Source organism: Pristiophorus japonicus, chromosome 7 (genome assembly GCF_044704955.1).
Source record: "Pristiophorus japonicus isolate sPriJap1 chromosome 7, sPriJap1.hap1, whole genome shotgun sequence".
Taxonomy (NCBI): domain Eukaryota; kingdom Metazoa; phylum Chordata; class Chondrichthyes; family Pristiophoridae; genus Pristiophorus; species Pristiophorus japonicus.
In genome coordinates, this window is record NC_091983.1 from 230,066,233 (window position 1) to 230,085,912 (window position 19,680).

At 49.7% G+C, this 19,680-nt stretch overlaps 1 protein-coding gene across 1 annotated transcript in view; it reads left to right on the forward strand.

Moving 5' to 3' along the window:
* Positions 1–10,655: 10,655 nt before the first annotated feature.
* The window catches only part of LOC139266688 (netrin-G1-like), a 42,432-nt gene continuing 33,407 nt past the window's right edge, over positions 10,656–19,680 (forward strand). Inside the window, exon 1 of the mRNA XM_070884278.1 lies at positions 10,656–11,463. Coding sequence (XP_070740379.1) covers positions 11,221–11,463 — 243 coding nt within the window. The 5' untranslated portion in view covers positions 10,656–11,220. The remainder of the gene's footprint in view (positions 11,464–19,680) is intronic.

A 19,680-nucleotide genomic window follows, 5' to 3' on the forward strand; every position in this document is an offset into this window, starting at 1 on the left:
TCCGCTATTTCCAAGGCCACCTCCTTAAGTACTCTGGGATGCAGTCCATCAGGCCCTGGGGATTTATCGGCCTTCAATCCCATCAATTTCCCCAACACAATTTCCTGACCAATAAAGATTTCCCTCAGTTCCCCCTCCTTACTAGACCCTCTGACCCCTTTTATATCCGGAAGGTTGTTTGTGTCCTCCTTAGTGAATACCGAACCAAAGTACTTGTTCAATTGGTCTGCCATTTCTTTGTTCCCCGTTATGACTTCCCCTGATTCTGACTGCAGGGGACCTACGTTTGTCTTTACTAACCTTTTTCTCTTTACATACCGATAGAAACTTTTGCAATCCACCTTAATGTTCCCTTAAGGTTCACTAGGTTGATTCCAGAGATGAGGGGGTTCATTTATGAAGATAGGTTGAGTAGGTCAGGACTATGCTCATTGGAGTTCAGAAGAATGAGAGGTGATCTTAGCGAAACATATAAGATAATGAGGGGGCTCGACAAGGTGGATGCAGAGAGGATGTTTCCACTCATAGGGGAAACTAAAACTAGGGGGCATATTCTCAGAATAAGGGGCCGCCCATTTAAAACTGAGATGAGGAGAAATTTCTTCTCTCAGAGGGTTGTAAATCTGTGGAATTCTCTGCCCCAGAGAGTAGTGGAGGCTGAATCATTGAATATATTTAAGGTGGAGATAGACAGAATTTTCAGCGATAAAGGAATAAAGGGTCATGGGGAGCGGGCAGGTAAGTGAGCTGAGTCCATGATCAGATCAGCCCTGATCTTATTAAATGGAGGAGCAGGCTCGAGGGGCCAAATGGCCTACTCCTGCTCCTATTTCTTATGTTCTTATTGTCGCTGTAAATCCTGTGAAATGAGCAAAGCTGGGAGTTGGGGGATTGGGACTAATATCACACGGAGTGATTTAGGGAAATCACGGTGTGTGCAGCGGGAAATTAACAGGCAATCATCGTTAATTCATTCTCAGGATGTGGGCGTCGCTAGCAAGGCTGGCATTTATTGCCCATCCCTGGCTACATAGCAACAGGAGGAGGCTATTGTGCCCCTCGAGCCTGTTTCACTTTACTCTCCATGTAACCCTTGCTATACCTGCCCTGGGAGTGTTTGATGGGACAGTGTAGAGGGAGTTTTACTCTGTACCTAACCCGTGCTGTACCCTCCCTGGGTGTGTTTGATGGGAGAGTGGAGAGGGAGATTTACTCTATATCTAGCCCCATTATGTACCTGTCCTGGTAGTGTTTGATGAGGCAGTGTAGAGGGTGTTTTACTCTATATGTAAACCATTCTGTTCCTGCCCTGGGAGTGTCTGATGGGACAGTGTAGAGGGAGCTTTACTCTATCTAACCCGTGCTGTACCTGCCCTGGGAGTGTTTAATGGGACAATGTAGCAGGATCTTTACTCTGTCCCTAACCCGTGCTGTACCTGCTCTGGGAGTGTTTGATGGGACAGTTTGGAGGGAGCTTTATTCTGTATCTAACCTGTGCTGTACCTGCCCTGGGAGTGTTTAATGGGACAATGTAGCAGGATCTTTACTCTGTCCCTAACCCGTGCTGTACCTGCTCTGGGAGTGTTTGATAGGACAGTTTGGAGAGAGCTTTACTCTGTATCTAACCCATGCTGTACCTGCCCTGGGAGTGTTTAATGGGACAATGTAGCAGTCCTTTACTCTGTCTCTAACGCATGCTGTACCTGCCCTGCGAGTGTTTAATGGGACAGTATAGCGGGATCTTTACTGCTGTGCCTGCCCTGGGAATGTTTGATGCCGTCACTGGGTGATGAAATGGGAATGTGTTTCTGTCCCAGCACCAACATCCTTCACCTTCAGGAGCACAAGAGGAATGAATAAAGCTCCAGATTCTCATGTGATAAAAATACAATGTGACTTTATTCAGAGTCCCAGACCATAAATAATTCATTCCTTAACAGCAAATATTCATTGCTTGAGAGCTCGGCTTGTGACTGGAGCTCTGCATATTGATGGTAACCTGGTTACTCTCGATCACTGACTGCAGATTGATGGTAACCTGGTTACTCTCGATCACTGACTGCAGATTGATGGTAACCTGATTACTCTCGATCACTGACTGCAGATTGCTGATAACCTGGTTACTCTCGATCACTGACTGCAGATTGATGGTGGTTACTCTCAATCACTGACTGCAGATTGATGGTAACCTGGTTACTCTCGATCACTGACTGCAGATTGATGGTAACCTGATTACTCTCGATCACTGACTGCAGATTGATGGTAACCTGGTTACTCTCGATCGCTGACTGTAGATTGATGGTAACCTGGTTACTCTCGATCACTGACTGTAGATTGATGGTAACCTGGTTACTCTCGATCGCTGACTGCAGATTGATGGTAACCTGGTTACTCTCGATCACTGACTGCAGATTGATGGTAACCTGGTTACTCTCGATCATTGACTGCAGATTGCTGATAACCTGTTTACTCTCGATCACTGACTGCAGATTGATGGTGGTTACTCTCGATCACTGACTGCAGATTGATGGTAACCTGGTTACTCTCGATCACTGACTGCAGATTGATGGTAACCTGGTTACTCTCGATCACTGACTGCAGATTGATGGTAACCTGATTACTCTCGATCACTGACTGCAGATTGATGGTAACCTGGTTACTCTCGATCGCTGACTGTAGATTGATGGTAACCTGGTTACTCTCGATCACTGACTGCAGATTGATGGTAACCTGGTTACTCTCGATCACTGACTGCAGATTGAATTAATCCCACACTTTGCATGAGAATGGAATTGTCACTGTGAGTGTTTAATCCCCTCTCACTGCACTTCATGGGATTGAAGGCCGATAAATCCCTGGGGCCTGATAGTCTGCATCCCAGAGTACTTAAGGAAGTGGCCCTAGAAATTGTGGATGCATTGGTGACCATTTTCCAACAGTCTATCGACTCTGGATTAGTTCCTATGGACTGGAAGGTAGCTAATGTAACACTACTTTTTCAAAAAGGAGGGAGAGAGAAAATGGGGAATTATAGACCGGTTAGCCTGACATCAGTAGTGGGGAAAATGTTGGAATCAATTATTAAAGATGAAATAGCAGTGCATTTTGAAAGCAGTGACAGGATCGGTCCAAGTCAGCATGGATTTATGAAAGGGAAATCATGCTTGACAAATCTTCTAGAATTTTTTGAGGATGTAACTAGCAGAGTGGACAAGGGAGAACCAGTGAATGTGTGTATTTGGACTTTCAAAAGGCTTTTGACATGATCCCACACAAGGGATTGGGATGCAAAATTAAAGCACATGGTATTAAGGGTAATGTATTGATGTGGATAGAGAACTGGTTGGCAGACAGGAAGCAGAGAGTCGGGATAAACGGGTCCTTTTCAGAATGGCAGGCAGTGACTAGTGGGGTGCCGCAGGGCTCAGTGTTGGGACCCCAGCGATTTACAATATACATCAATGATTTAGATGAAGGAATTGAGAGTAATATCTCCAAGTTTGCAGATGACACTAAGCTTAGTGGCGGTGTGAGCTGTGAGGAGGATGCTAAGAAGCTGCAGGGTGATTTGGACAGGTTAGGTGAGTGGGCAAATGCATGGCAGATGCAGTCTAATGTGGATAAATGTGAGATTATCCACTTGGGTGGCAAAAACATGAAGGCAGAATATTATCTGAATGGCAGCAGATTAGGAAAAGGGGAGATGCAATGAGACTTGGGTGTCATGGTACATCAGTCATTGAAAGTTGGCATGCAGGTACAGCAGGCGATGAAGAAGGCAAATGGCATGTTGGCCTTCATAGCGAGGGGATTTGAGTATAGGAGCATGGAGGTCTTACTGCAGTTGTAGAGGACCTTGGTGAGGCCACACATTGAATATTATGTACAGTTTTGATCTCCGAATCTGAGGAAGGGCATTCTTGCTATTGAGGGAGTACAGCGAAGGTTCACCAGACTGATTCCAGGTATGGCTGGACTGACATGTGAAGAAAGATTGGATCAACTAGGCTTATATTCACTGGAATTTAGAAGAATGAGAGGGGATCTCATAGAAACATATAAAATTCTGACGGGATTGGACAGGTTAGATGCAGGAAGAGTGTTCCTGATGTTGGGGAAGTCCAGAACCAGGGGACACAGTCTGAGGATAAGGGGTAAGCCATTTAGGACCGAGATGAGGAGAAACTTCTTCATTCAGAGAGTTGTTAACCTGTGCAATTCTCTACCGCAGAGTGTTGTTGATGCGAGTACCTTAGATATATTCAAGTGGGAGTTAGATATGGCTCTTACGGCTAAAGGGATCAAGGGGTATGGAGAGAAAGCAGGAAAGGGGTACTGAGGTCAATGATCAGTGATGATCTTAATGAATGGTGGTGCAGGCTCAAAGGGCCAAATGGCATACTCCTGCACCTATTTTCTATGTTTCTATTCGCCTGTGGGACACAGTATCCCAGCACAGTCCCCCATTCCGCTGTGGGACACAGCCCAATATCCCAGCAAAGTCCTCCATTTCCCTGTGGGACACAGCCCAGTATCCCAGCACAGTCCCCTATTCCCCTAGAAGGTGCACGGCCCGGAATTTTTTTTATGGGCAACAATAGTTTTAGGGTGGAAGGAGGTTACAGAGATAGGGACGGTGTAGGTTGGAGGGGATTACAGAGATAGGAAGGGGTGTAGGGCAGGAGGGGGGATACAGAGATAGGGAAGGTGTAGGGCTGGAGGCGGTTACAGAGATAGGGAAGGGTGTTGGGCTGGAGGAAGTTACAGAGATAGGGAGGGGTGTAGGGCTGGAGGAAGTTACAGAGATAGGGAGGGGTGTAGGGCAGGAGGTGGTTACAGAGATAGTGAGGGTGGAGGGCTGGAGGAGGTTACAGAGATAGGGAGGGTGTAGGGCTGGAGGAGGTTACAGAGATAGGGAGGGGTGTAGGGCTGGAGGAGGTTACAGAGATAGGGAGAGGTGTAGGGCAGGAGGGGGTTACAGAGATAGGGAGGGTTGTAAGGCTGGAGGAAGTCACAGAGATAGGGAGGGGTGTAGGGCGGGAGGGGATTACAGAGATAGGGAGGGTATAGGGCTGGAGGAGGTTACAGAGATAGGGAGGGTTGAATGGCTGGAGGAGGTTACAGGCATAGGGAGGGTTGTAGGGCTGGAGGAGGTTACAGAGATAGGGAGCGGTGCTGGGCTGGAGGGGGTTACAGATAGGGAGGGGTGTAGGGCTGGAGGGGGTTACAGAGATAGGGAGGGGTGCTGGGCTGGAGGGGGTTACAGATAGGGAGGGGTGTAGGGCTGGAACAGGTTACAGATAGGGAGGGGTCTGGGGCTGGAGGAGGTTACACAGATAGGGAGGGGTATTGGGCTGGCGGGGAGGCAGTTACAAAGATAGCGAGTGGTATAGGGCTGGAGGTTATAGAGGTTGGGAAGGGTGTAGGGTTGGAGGAGGTTACGAGATATGGAGGGGTGCAGGGCTGGAGGAAGTTAGAGAGATAGGAAGTGATGTTGGGCTGGAGGAGGTTACAGACATAGGGAGAGGTGCAGGGCTAGAAGGGGTTACAGAGGTAGAAACATACAAATATCGAAAATAGATGCAGGAGTAGGCCATTCAGCCCTTCGAGCCTGCACCACCTTTCAATAATATCATGGCTGATCATTCCCTCAGTATCCCTTTCCTGCTTTCTCTCCATACCCCTTGATCCCCTTAGTGTAAGGCCACATCTAACTCCCTCTTGAATATATCCAATGAACTGGCATCAACAACTCTCTGCGGCAGGGAATTCCACAGGTTAAAAACTCCCTGAGTGAAGAAGATTCTCCTCATCTCAGTCCTAAATGGTCTACCCCTTATCCTAAGACTATGTCCCCTGGTTCTGGACTTCCCCATCATTGGGAACATTCTTTCCACATCTAACCTGTCCAGTCCCGTCAGAATCTTATACGTTTCCCCTCTCATCCTTCCAAACTCCAGTGAATAAAGGCCCAGTTGATCCAGTCTCTCCTCATATTACAGTCCAGCCATCCCTGGAATCAGTCTGGTGAACCTTCGCTGCACTCCCTCAATAGCAAGAAGGTCCTTCCTCAGATTAGGAGACCAAAACTGAACACAATATTCCAGCTGAGGCCTCACTAAGGCCCTGTAGTTAGATTTCCCTGCGCCTATACTCAAATCCAGTATCTGTGAAGGCCAACACACCGTTTGCCTTCTTCATCGCCTGCTGTACCTGCATGCCCACTTTCAGTGACTGTTGAACCATGACACCCAGGTCTCGTTGCACCTCTCCTTTTCCTATCTGCCGCATTCAGATAATATTCTGCCTTCGTGTTTTTGCCCCCAAAATATATAACCTCACATTTATCCACATTATACTGCATCTGCCATGCATTTGCCCACTCACCAAACCGTCCAAATCACCCTGCAGCCTATTAGCGTCCTCCTCACAGCTCACACCGTCACCCAGTTTAGTGTCATCTGCAAACTTGGAGATATTACACTCAATTCCTTCATCTAAATCGTTAATGTGTATTGTAAAGAGCTGGGGTCCCATCACTGAGCCCTGCGGCACTCCACTAGTCACTGCCTGCCATTCTGAAAAGGACCCGTTTATCTCGACTCTCTGCTTCCTGTCTGCAAACAAGTTCTCTATCCATGTCAGTACATTACCCCCAATACCATGCGCTTTGATTTTGCACACTAATCTCTTGTGCGGGACCTTGTCAAAAGTAGGGAGGGGTGTCGGGCTGGAGGGGGTTATAGAGATACGGAGGGGTGTAGGGCTGGAGGAGGTTACAGAGATAGGGAGGCGTGTAAGGCTGGAAGAGGTTACAGAGATAGGGAGGGGTGCAGGGCTTGAGGGGTTTCAAGAGAGAGGGAGGGGCGTGGCCCTGGAAGGATTTGAACACAAAGATGAGAATTTGAAAATCTAGGCGTTGCAGAGATCCCAGTTTTATTTCAGTGACAGCAGAGTGTGGAATTTTGAAGCTCTGTTTATATTTGGATCGATTTCTTTGTCCTCAGATATCTTTTAAATCTAACCTCAGGATCAGTTTACAGAAGTCTCTCTAAATACCAATAAATCGCGAGTTATTGCTTGTGTTGTTCTGGGGTTTATCAAACGGACACGTTGATTGTTGTACATTGTTCCTTGGGGGAACAGTGTGGAGCAGAGTTTGGGAGAGAATTCCTTTCACCGTATCTAACCGCACGGCCGAGGGTCTGATCGAGTCGATGGTCCAGCCAGCGATCCGAAGCAGCTCGATCTGGGTGTGTGGCGACGCTCTGATCCGGATTGACGGGCTGAGGAGTTGCTGCTGCAACAATTGAGATGCCTGAAGGACAGAAGTTTATTCGGCGAGTCTCTGCGATCCGGTCACTGGGCGTGTTGGTCACTGAGGCTTCGGAGCGGGAAATCTGCGGATGTCCCAGATCAGGAGGGGTGGGTAATGGTTCAGAAGGTCCAAGGGCCCGGCACAGGGACATTATGGGATGGGGAATGGGCCGGACAGGGGCAGGGGGATATTGTAGGATGGGGAGTGGGCTGGACAGGGACAGTGGGATATTATGGGATGGGGAATGGGCTGGACTTGCCTTCATTTCTCGAGTTAAATGCTGCAGGCCGATGGGTCCATGAACCCCCACTCCAAGGTTTATGTGTTTAATCCTTCCATACAATCAGACAGCAGAGGAGGGGGCCATTCGGCCCATCGTGCCTGTACCGGCTCTTTGAAAGAGTGATCCAATCAGTCCCACTCCCTGCTCTTTCCCCAGAGCCCTGTATAGATGGGATATTAGTCAGCTCTCCCAGGAAGATTGTAAAAAGCAACAGGACAGATCCCTGAAGCAGTGCAGACATCTGACCTCCACCCTGACTGTCAGCTCCCCTCCCCCATATTATTAAATCTGTCATTACCGCATTTTATATGGAATTTTATACATAAGTAACAGCAGAACATTTTTCACAGCTCACAACCGTGCTGAATATCCGATTCGTTTTGATTGGGGTGGAAGAGTGTTAAAGGAATTGGATATTTAAATCTGGAGGGCTTTAGGACCGCGCGGAATGCTGAGCTGGGGCGACGTTCCCAGTCTGAGCCCCTGGATTGAGATTTCAGTTTTCTCTCTCTGTGAGTCTCGGGATCGCGATTTCTCTCTCTCTCTCGTTTTCTTTCCCCTTTTCTCTTTCTCTATTTCTCTCTCTCTCAATCAAATTTTCTCTTTCTGTTTCTCACTCCCTTTACTCACTTCTGTCTCTTTCTCTTTTGTTCCCTTCCCTCTCTCTCCCCTCCCTCTCTTCCTCTCTCTCTCTCCCTCAATCTCTCTCCTCTCTCTCCCTTTCTCACTCTCTTTCGCTTTCCTTTCCTCTCCCTCTCTCTTTCCCTCCCTCTCTCCCCCTCTCTCTCACTCTCCCTCCCTCCCTCTCTCTTCCTCTTTCCCTCTCCATCAATCTCTCTCTCCCTCCCTCCCCCTCCCTCTCTCCCTCTCCCTCACTCTCTCTCTCCCTCTCTCCCTCACTCTCACTCTCGCTGTCTCCCTCTCTCCCTCACCCTCCCTCTTCCCCTCTCCTCCCTCCCCCTCTCCCTCTCCCTCCCTCCTTCCCCTTGAGGGCAGATTCTGTGCTAAACTCCTCCGGTCCATTGAGGAGGCTCCTGGACTTGTTGCTGAGCAATGCGGAGCTGTGTCCGGGACCTCGCCGCGCCCGGAGCTCGCTGATCTCCCCCAGAGTGAGTCAGACTCTGTCCCGGGATCTCCCGGGATCGCCTTGCTGTTTCCAGCAGAGATTGGCGGCTTGGCGCGGGGATCAGACTGGTTCCTGTGTGGATTGTATCGGAGGGCTGGAGAATTGGAGAGGACGATTCTGTGTGCATTCTAGAGTAGCAATCTTCCATTGGATAAGAGTGCATTGTATCTGAGGATTGCATGCATTGCATAGGAGAGCTGTGCATTGTATCGGAGCGCTGCAGCAATCTGTACGATGAAGGAACACATTGGACAACAATTTGCGACTCAACCCAGTAAAATATTCCAAGGCGCTTCACAGGAGTGTAAATCAGGTGTGACTGGAGATGGTGAGTGTGTGTTGGGGTGTGACTGGAGATGGTGAGTGTATGTTGGGGGTGTGACTGGAGATGGTGAGTTTGTGTTGGGGGTGTGACTGGAGACGGTGAGTGTGTGTTGGGGGTGTGACTGGAGATGGTGAGTGTGTGTTGGGGGTGTGACTGGAGACGGTGAGTGTGTGTTGGGGTTTGAGCAGGAGGAGTGACGTCAGGCCCAGAAGGTGACTGTGGATTGTGATGCTCGAGCTGAAGGGGAACAGCATTACGGGGGAGGAAGTGAGACATTCAGAGACTATTCCTGCTCGCAGTGCAGCAGTTTGTAAAAGCTCATTGAATTCATGATAGAAAATAGATTATAAATATCCCTGTTACTAATCTGTATATCACTCACAGCCCAGAGTAACACCTTGTGTCATAAAACAGGCTGTGGGAGGGTCACCAAACACAGAGTCTATCAGTGTTTAAAGGGGCGACTTTTTAAAGTAGGCAGTAGAATAATTTTGCTTTTCCAGTGTGAGCTCTGAGATTGAGGTGAGATGATGGAGTAAGGAGAATAGATTTTGCTGAAGGAGCTGACTCAATCCCACTCCTGAGACTCGAGCCCAGCATCCAGGCTGACACTCCCAGTGCAATACTGAGAGAGCGATGCACTATCGGAGGGGCAGTACTGAGGGAGTGCAGCACTGTCGGAGGGGCAGTATTGAGGGTGTGCAGCACTGTCAGAGGGGCAGTACTGCGGGAGTGCAGTACTGTCGGAGGGGTAATACTGAGGGGGTGCTGCAATGTTGGAGGGGCAGTACTGAAGGAGTGCAGCACTGTCGGAAGGGCAGTACTGAGGGAGTGCTGCACTGTCAGAGGGGCAGTACTGCGGGAGTGCAGTACTGTCGGAGGGGTAGTACTGAGGGGGTGCTGCAATGTTGGAGGGGCAGTACTGAAGGAGTGCAGCACTGTCGGAGGGGCAGTACTGAGGGAGTGCTGCACTGTTGGAGGGGCAGTACTGAGCGACTGCAGCAATATCAGAGGAGCAGTACTGAGAGAGTGCTGCAGTGTCGGAGGGGCAGTTCTGAGGGAATGCTGCACTGTCGGAGGGGCAGTACTGAGGGAGTGCTGCACTGTTGAATGCTCCATCTTTTGGACAAGACGGTAAACCGAGGCCCCGTCTGCCTTCTCAGCTTCACATCAAAGATCCCTCGGCTTTATTTCAAAGAAGAGCAGGGGATTTCTCCCCAGTATCCTGAGCAATATGTATCCCTCAACCAACATCACTAAAATAACATAATTGTTCATTTGTCTCATTTGGTATATTAACGAGAGTGATTTAGCCACCTCCTATTGGCTGCGGTGATTCCCAACTGGTGATTATTTCTGTGTAACGCTGCAGCTAATGGGAGGCGATATTGGAGGGTGGGCTCGAAGATCAGGAGCAGCACCTGTTCCGAAATGCATTGATTTTATTTCTCTCCGCATAGGGAACTGATGGCAGAAGGAAGAGATGATCGATGGGAAACAGACTCTGGTCAGGAAACAGTCATCACATTGGGCCCCAGTTCTGACTGATCAGCCAATCAAAGCATCTGTCTGACACAGCGGCCAGCTGGGTGGGAAACAGCTGGAATCCCAACACCTGGAACATCTGTACCAACACTGGGAAAACAGCTGGAATCCCAACACCCGTAACATCTGTACCACCACTGGGAACACAGCTGGAATTCCAACACCCAGAGCATCTGCACCAACACTGGGAAAACAGCTGGAATGTTAACACCGAGAACACCTGCACCAACTGGGAAAACAGCTAGAATTCCAACATCCAGAACATCTGTACCAATGCTGGGAAAATAGCTGGAATTCCAACACCTGGAACATCTGCAAGCATAGTGATCGCCCCTCTTTGAGCGGGTCCAGTCGGAGCAGGGCCCCCCGAATCACCCCCATACGGACTGAGATCGCCCCTCTCTGAGCGGGTCCAGTCAGAGCAGGGACCCCCTGAATCTCCCCCAGACGGACCGAGATAGCGCCTCTCTGAGCGGATTCAGTCGGAGCAGGGACCCCTTGAATCACCCTCAGATGGACTGAGATTACCCCTCTCTGAGCGGGTCCAGTCGGAGCAGGGACTCACTGAATCACCACCAGACGTACCGAGATGGCCCCTCTCTGAGCGCGGTCCAGTCGGAGCGATGCGTCTGTCCGGTTTGTTGCCCCTTCAGGCCCTTTGGGCGGCCCTGTCTCTCACTGCGCAGCACTTCCCGTCCTGGGGTCACTACGACCTGTGTAAGGCCCAGCTTCACTGGGACCAGGCCATGAGTTGGGATTACATGGCCTGCCAGCCCGAGGCCGCCCTGCTCACCAGGTCACTGAAGGTCAGCTTGGATCCCTCCGACAGTACGTGTGGAGAGACCCCCGAGATGTACTGCACGCTGGTGAGTAGAAGCCTTTCTGAGACAGCCTCTGTTATGTGTCGCGCTGTGAATGGACGCTCACTGAACGGCCTTTATCAAAGTGAATTCCATCCAAACTCCTACATTTGCTTCATCGAGTGCAAAAGCAAGGGAGTCATGGTGAACCTTTATGCATCATTGGTTAGGCCCCAGCTGGAGTATTGTATCCAATTCTGGGCACCACACTTTAGGAAGGATGACAAGGCCTTGGAGAGGGTGCAGAGGAATTTTAATGGAATGTTTCCAGGGATGAAGGACTTCAGTTATGTGAAGAGACTGGAGAAGCTGGGATTGTTCTCCTCAGAGTAGAGAAGGTTAAGGGGAGATTTGATGAGGTGTTTAAAATCATGAAGGGTTTTGAAAGAGTAAATAAGGAGACAATGTTTCCAGTGGCAGGAGAGCCGATAACCAGAGGACACAGATTTCAGATAATTGGCAAAAAAGCCAAGGGGGGAGATGAGGAGAATGTTTTAATGCAGCGAGTTTTTATGATCTGGAATGTGCTGCCTGAAAGGAAGGTGGAAGCAGATTCAATAATAACATTCAAAAGGGAATTGGATAAATACTGGGAAAGGAGAAACATACAGGGCTATGGGGAAGGAGCAGGAGAGTGGGACTAACTGGACAGCTCTGAGCCAGTGGCAGAGACAGACGATATCACGGAGGTGAAAGTAGGCGGGCTTGGTGAAGGAGGAGATATGGGGATGGAATAACAGTCTGATAAGTTGCATTTACTGGAACTGTGAGGAGAAGTCAAACTGCTGGGCTGAACAGGAAAGGTCAGGACACGTAAACCACAAAACTCGCTGCTTCCCAGTGTCGCACCGTAAGGGGTGGCAGTGTTTGTAAAATTAGACACGGAAATAGATGTGAGGAGGGAGGTCGAATGTTTATAAACAACCCCTGGAGCTCCTGACCCCTGTGTCTGAGCCCTGCCCAATATCTCCAGTGGGGAATATGTCCCATTGTGTCTGAGCCTTGCCCAATATCTCCAGTGGGGAATATGTCCCACTGTGTCTGACCCCTGCCCAATATCCCCAGTGGGGAATATGTCCCATTGTGTCTGAGCCCTGCCCAATATCTCCAGTGAGGAATATGTCCCATTGTGTCTGAGCCCTGCCCAATATCCCCAGTGGGGAATATGTCCCATTGTGTCTGAGCCCTGCCCAATATCCCCAGTGTGGAATATGTCCTTGAGATGTAAATTCAAGCCTCTTTCTAAATATTAATGATGCTCTTGTTGAGTGAATCATCTCCTCAGGATAATTGGTTCCTACATCATTGTTCGAGGGGAAACACCTGGTTTAATAATCAGCCGTATGTTTCAGCAATAATTGAAAATGTATAATTTATTGCAGAACATGCAGTTCATAAGAGGGAATTATTCTCCAGCTCAATTAGTAATCTGTTATAAAAATAATACGAGTCTTTGAGGTAAACTTCCAGCTGTCCCATATCGCACTGTGGGAGCTGTGTGTGAAACAGGGCCCGGACCCAGTGAGACCACACTAGATGTTACTGTCTCAGTTTTACACCTCAGGACGTCCCAAAGCGCTTCACAGACAATTGAGGACTTTTTGAAATCGCAATCATTTTTTCTTTCACCGATAAAAACGCGGCTGAATTTATTGGCCTTTTTTTAATATGTAACAATTTTTGACAGGTGTACTCGCTCCTTCTTTCCAGATGTGTCCCGACTTCTGAACTTGTGTTCCCTGATTGTGTGTTGACTGTGAGTGGGTGAGTGAGACAGAAAGACTCCAGGGTGAGAATGTATTCAGACTGTGGCTGTAACCTTGGTGCAAAGACACGAATTCCTGGTCATAAACTGTTGTGATCGAATTGGGCATGGTGGTGCAGGGCTTCTGTGACTGGACCAGTAATCCACAGAACTGCACTTCCAATCCCTCCATGGGCTTTGAGACTGGGCAGAGGGAGATACTGCCGGTCCTGCTGGGAGACTCAGTCCCAGGCACATCCTTCAGTTTTTTATTTGTTCCTGAGATGTGGGCATCGTTGGCAAGGCCAGCATTTATTGCCCATCCCTAATTGCCCTTGTGAAGGTGGTGATGAGCTGTCTTCTTGAACCGCTGTAGTCTGTGTGTTGAAGATTCTCCCACAGTGCTGTTAGGAAGGGAGTTCAGGATTTTGACCCAGTGACAATGAAGGAACATTGAATATATTTCCCAATCAGGATGCGGTGTAACTTGGAGGGGAACATGGTGGTGTTCCCATGGAGACCATGGGTTTGTGAGGTGCTATCGAAGAAGCCTTGGTGAGTTGCTGCAGTGCACCTTGTAGATGGTAAACACTGCAGCCACGGTACGCCGGTGGTGGAGGGAGTGAATGTTTAAGGTGGTGGATGGGCTGCTTTGTCCGGGATGGTGTGAAGCTTCTTGCGTATTGTTGGAGCTGCACTCATCCAGGCAATTGGAGAGTATTCCATCACCCGCCTGACTTGTGCCTTGTAGGTGGTGGAAAGGCTTTGGGGAGTCAGGAGGTGAGACACTCGCTGAGAATACTTGCCTCTGACCTGCTCTTGTACCACAGTATTTATGTGGCTGGTCCAGTTAAGTTTCTGGTCAATGGCGATCCCCAGGATGCTGATAGTGGGGGATCCGACAATGGTAACGCCGTTGAATGTCATGGAGAGGTAGTTGGACTCTCGCTTGTTGGAGATAATCATTGCCTTCCACTTGTGGACCACAAATGTTACTTGCCACTTCGGTGTTGCCGGACTGGGAAACAACGTCGGTGAGTGAGCACAGGGGCGATGGGGGAACAGGACTTGTGTGTGTTAGGACACGGGCAGCACAGGTTTGGATGAGCTGAAATTTACGGAGAGTGGAAGATGGGAGTCCGGCCAGGAGAACATTGGAATGGTCGAGTCTTGAGGGAACAAAGTATGGATGAGGGTTTCAGCAGTAGATGTGCTGAGGCAGGGGCGGAGACGGGCGATGTTACTGAGGTGGAAATAGGTGGCCTTGGTGATCGAGTGGATATGATTGTTTGTTTTAGTTCTTCTCGACCAAAAGGCACCAGTTAATGCTCATCGATCTCCGTGTTAGAAATAGAATCTCCCGCTGGTCTGTAATCCCCAATTTGATTCATCTCTGGCACCAGCTCAAAGTATTCGCCTCCAATTCCACTTCAGTGCCGATTTGTTCATTGATTTGAGTGTTTCTCGTGCTGCAAAGCAAAACTCACAGTGTCTGAGCACAAACTGAGGGAGAGGCACATCTGGAATACTGCGGGCAGAGTGGGCTCCTCATTGTAGGGGAGAGATGGGACACAGTGACACAGTGTGACCGGGGGTGAGGGGGTGAGGGGGTGAGGGGAGAGAGAGATGGGGCACTTCTTCACCCAGAGAGTGGTGAACCTGTGGAATTCTCGACTACAGAAAGTTGTTGAGGCCAATTCACTAAATATATTCAAAAAGGAGTTAGATGAAGTCCTTACTACTAGGGGGATCAAGGGGTATGGCGAGAAAGCAGGAATGGGGTACTGAAGTTGCATGTTCAGCCATGAACTCATTGAATGGCGGTGCAGGCTAGAAGGGCCGAATGGCCTACTCCTGCACCTATTTTCTATGTTTCTATGTTTCTATGACACGGGGCACAGTGACACAGTGTGACCAGGGGTGAGGGGGTGAGGGACTGTGTTATGAGGTTAGCTCGAACAGTCAAATTAAAGGGAGAATCGTCTCCACTTCTGTAGAAACACAGTCTGTGCCTTGCTCGGGTAAAATTCTGACAGCTAATTATTTCTGAATCCGATCACCAATTCTGGAAATCCCAGCGAGTGGTGACAGCTGGTGAATGTTAACGTGGAGTTTCTGGGTAATTTCTGTAAGCTGAGTTTGAACTGATTGTAAACTGGTGCCTGGGGATTGTGTCTGATCCTCTCGGGATTGTTAACATCTGTATCCGTTCCCCTGCCAGCTGTTCACACACTCTCACAGCACAGCAGGAGGCCATTCGGCCCATCGTGCCTGTGCCGGCTCTTTGAGAGAGTGATCCAATTAGTCCCACTCCCTGCTCTTTCCCCATAGCCTTGCAAATTTATCCTTTTTCCCAAATTTATTAAGTATATTTTTCCCTGTTTTAAGGGAGTTTAGTTGAAGCAGGTTCAAACAGCTCCTCAAAGAATGGGTACAGGCACGATGGGCCGAATTGCCTTCTGTGCTGTGAGATTCTGTGATATTTCCCTTGTTTTAAGGGAGTTTATTTTCAGCAGATGCGAGCAGCAGACGGGATTTCAGTCTGAACGAGCCAAACATTCTCTTTGTAATATCGCAGTCCATTCTATTGGGTCTGGGACTAAACCTTTATTACTCAGACGGGAAATCGAGGGTTTGGGAGAGGCCGACAGGAAGTGGATTAAACCTGAGGCCATAGACTTTATCCCCATGAATCCGCCCCCTGCCCAATATCTCACTCACTGCCCACTGTCCCCAGTAAACCGGCTGCACATTAAACTTTCCCAGTCTCTTGATTCCTGGATCAGAGCTCCCTCACTGCGCTGCTCTCTGACAATGTTCCACTCACTTTAGCAGCTCAGACAGGAGAATGCTTGAAGAATGATTTACTGTTGTTGTGGCACTGACTAACTGACCCCTGAACCTGTCACCAGTGGATGGATTTTTCCATCGAGCAGTTTGAATGATGAGGAGTCTCGGTTCCATCTCCTGTTATTCTCTGTTACCCATTCTCTGTATTGACCACGCGCAAATTTCATTATAAACACAGATAGAGGCAGACAGGCAAGGTCGAGGGTTCAAGTCCCACTCCAGACACTTGAGCACAAAACCCAGGCCAAGACTCCCAGTGCAGTACTGGGGGAGTGCTGCACTGTTGGAGGGGCAGTACTGAGGGAGCGCTTCCCTGTCAGAGGGGCAGTACTGAGGGAGTGCTCCACTGTCGGAGGGTCAGTACTGAGGGAGCGCTTCCCTGTCAGAGGGGCAGTACTGAGGGAATGCTCCACTGTCGGAGGGTCAGTACTGAGGGAGCGCTTCCCTGTCGGAGGGTCAGTACTGAGGGAGCGCTGCACTGTCGGAGGGGCAGTAGTGAGGGAGTGCTACACTGTCAGAGGGTCAGTACTGAGGGAGCGCTTTCCTGTCAGAGGGGCAGTACTGAGGGAATGCTCCACTGTCGGAGGGTCAGTACTGAGGGAGCGCTTCCCTGTCGGAGGGTCAGTACTGAGGGAGCGCTGCACTGTCGGAGGGGCAGTAGTGAGGGAGTGCTACACTGTCAGAGGGTCAGTACTGAGGGAGCACTACATTGTTGGAGGGGCAGTACTGAGGGAGCGCTGCACTGTCAGAGGGTCAGTACTGAGGGAGCACTACATTGTCGGAGGGTCACTACTGAGGGAGTGCTGCACTGTCAGAGGGTCAGTACTGAGGGAGCACTAACTTGTCGGAGGGTCACTACTGAGGGAGTGCTGCACTGTCAGAGGGTCAGTACTGAGGGAGCACTAAATTGTCGGAGGGGCAGTACTAAGGGAGCGCTGCACTGTTGGAGGGGCAATACTGAGGGAGCGCTGCACTGTCGGAGGGGCAGTACTGAGGGAGCGCTGCACTGCTCTCATCCTGAGATAGTCAATGGCGCTTTAGAATTCAGTCTTTGCTCTCTCTTTCTCTCCTCTCTCTTTCTCACTCTTGCTCCCTCCTCCCCTCCCACATTACATGGGCTCATTCACCAGAAACACCCTGTTGCCGAATTTGCCCTCCGACCGAAAGGGGGCACACTCACTGAGCGAGACGATTTTCCCCGCCCCAATCCATGGAGTGGAGAGTTGAGCAAAATTCAGCTCTTTGTAGATTGTTTTTGTTGCGGGCGGTGCAGTCAGTTTGCGGCGGGGTGGAAGTGCGTGGGGAGCGGGGCGGACGGCGGTATATGTCTGCGAGCTCCTGTTTTATTTCCCACCCCCAGGAACCTGCTGACTGACGGAGCTGAAATGAGCCTGGGATTAAAGTGTTTGTTTAAACCTGGTTTGACAGACAGTCGGTGGGTTCCCTGAACACCTGCTCACAGCCCTGAGTCTCCATGAGGCTGGGGCACTGGGGACATTAGTTTGGAGAGAAGGCCCTTTATTGGGGACCTTTCATTAGAAGGAGGTCACCCATTGGGGACGGACGGTTTAAAATTGGAAGCTGGGTGTTTAATGAACGATGGCTGTGGTCTATAAGGACCGATCGACACAGGCCGGTCAATAATGTGGGATTACACCACAGCTGGTTGAAGATTTGCTGCAGATTCTCAATCCTTCCCCAGTCTGGTTTCTTTCTCTGAAACCTCCCTCTGGTCTTCTCATTGCTGAAATGTTTAGACACAAACACCAGGTGCAGAGTTCTGGGTTTCATTAACTTGAACAAACATTCATTTCTGCCGGCTCATGTTCTTTATAATTAAATTCCAAAGTGTAGAATCCCATCGAGCTCCCAGGCAAGATATGGACTTAAAACCGCCGTTCCTTTATTAAATTAATTCTGGGGATGTGGGCATCGCTGACACGGCCGGCATTTATTGCCCATCCCCAGGTGCCCTGAGAAGGTGGGGGTGGGCCGCCTTCTTGATCCACTGGGATCGGGTTTGATACAAACTGAGTGTCTCGCTCGGCCACTTCAGAGGGTCATTACTAGTCAACCACGTTGGTGTGGGCCTGGAGTCACATATAGGCCCGGGCAGGTTACAGAGGCAGGTTTCCTTCCCTAAAGGACATTACTGAACAAGTTGGGCTTCACGGCAATCTCCCTGAGCTGTGGGCCGTGGGGAGATGGACCCTCTCCCTGACCCACTGTGGGCCGTGGGGAGAGGACTCTCTCCCTGAGCTGTGGGCCGTGGGCAGAGGACCCTCTCCCTGACCCACTGTGGGCCGTGGGGAGATGGACCCTCTCCCTGACCCATTGTGGGCCGTGGGGAGATGAAGCCTCTTCCTGACCCACTGTGTGCCGTGGGGAGAGGACCCTCTCCCTGACCCACTGTGGGCCGTGGGGAGATGGATGATACCAGAAATGAGAGGGTATACATATCAGGAAAGGATGAACAGGCTGGGTCACTTTTCTCTTGAAAAGAGAATGCTGAGGGGTGATCTAATAAAGGTCTTTGAAATTATGAAAGGTTTTGATAGAGTGGATACAGAGAGAACCAAGAAATCCAATCGGGAATTCAGAAGAAACGTCTGTCCCCAAAGAGTGGTGAGAATGTGGAACTTGCTACCACAGGGAGCGGTTAAAGCAAATAGTGTAGATGCAGTTAAGGCGGGGGGGGGGGGGGGGGCGGTGGGGGTGGCTAGATAAGCGTATGAGGGAGACGGGAATAGAGGGTTGTGGATAGATTTAGATGAGGAAAGACGGGAGGAGGCTCGAGTGGGGCATAAACACCGACATGGACTAGTTGGGCCGAATGGCCTGTTTCTGTGCCGTATATTCTATGTAATCCTATATGTAATCCTATAAGTAATCCTATGTAATCTTTCAGCTCAGTACTGGCCCACTAAATACTGCTAACTGAGCAACTCTGCTCGAACATTAACTCCAACAAAGGGCCTGATTACTGGGTGATGGGGAGTGACAGCAATCTGCGAGATTGTACTTTATGGAGCCACTAACTTCTGTCCTCAATAATACACTAATTTACATCATTAACCAGGGGACTGAACCGTGCTGATCGCGAGTGGTTTAGTTGGTGATAACGACAGGCTCTTCGTCACACCACACAGTGTAAATCCGAGACAGCAACACTTAAACCCCCGAAATAAATGTCAAGGGGTGAGTGGATTTGTGGAAGGAACAATGATTTATAAGATGCTCCGTTTATGCTCCAGTGTTGCAGGAGCAGTTTCTGTAATACATGATCCTTCTATTGAAATATCTTCCCTTCCCCCGTTGATGCAGCCACACACAGCAGGAGCCCGTTGTGTCTCTCTCTCCCTGGGCTGTATGGTGAGGTTTAATTCTTCTCTTCTTCTTCGGCTGTCCCCCGGAGTTGAGGATGACTTGCTTCCACATTAAAATGAGTTCTCAGGTGACTGATGAGACCAATGTGGGATCCACAGTCTCTGTCACAGGTGGGGTAGATGGTGGTTAGAGGGACGGGTGGGTGGGGTGCTTGGGTTGTCGTACGTTCCTTCTGCTGTTTGTACTTGGCTTCCGCATTCTCCCGGCAAAGAGACTCGATGTGTTCGTCGCCTTCTCGGATG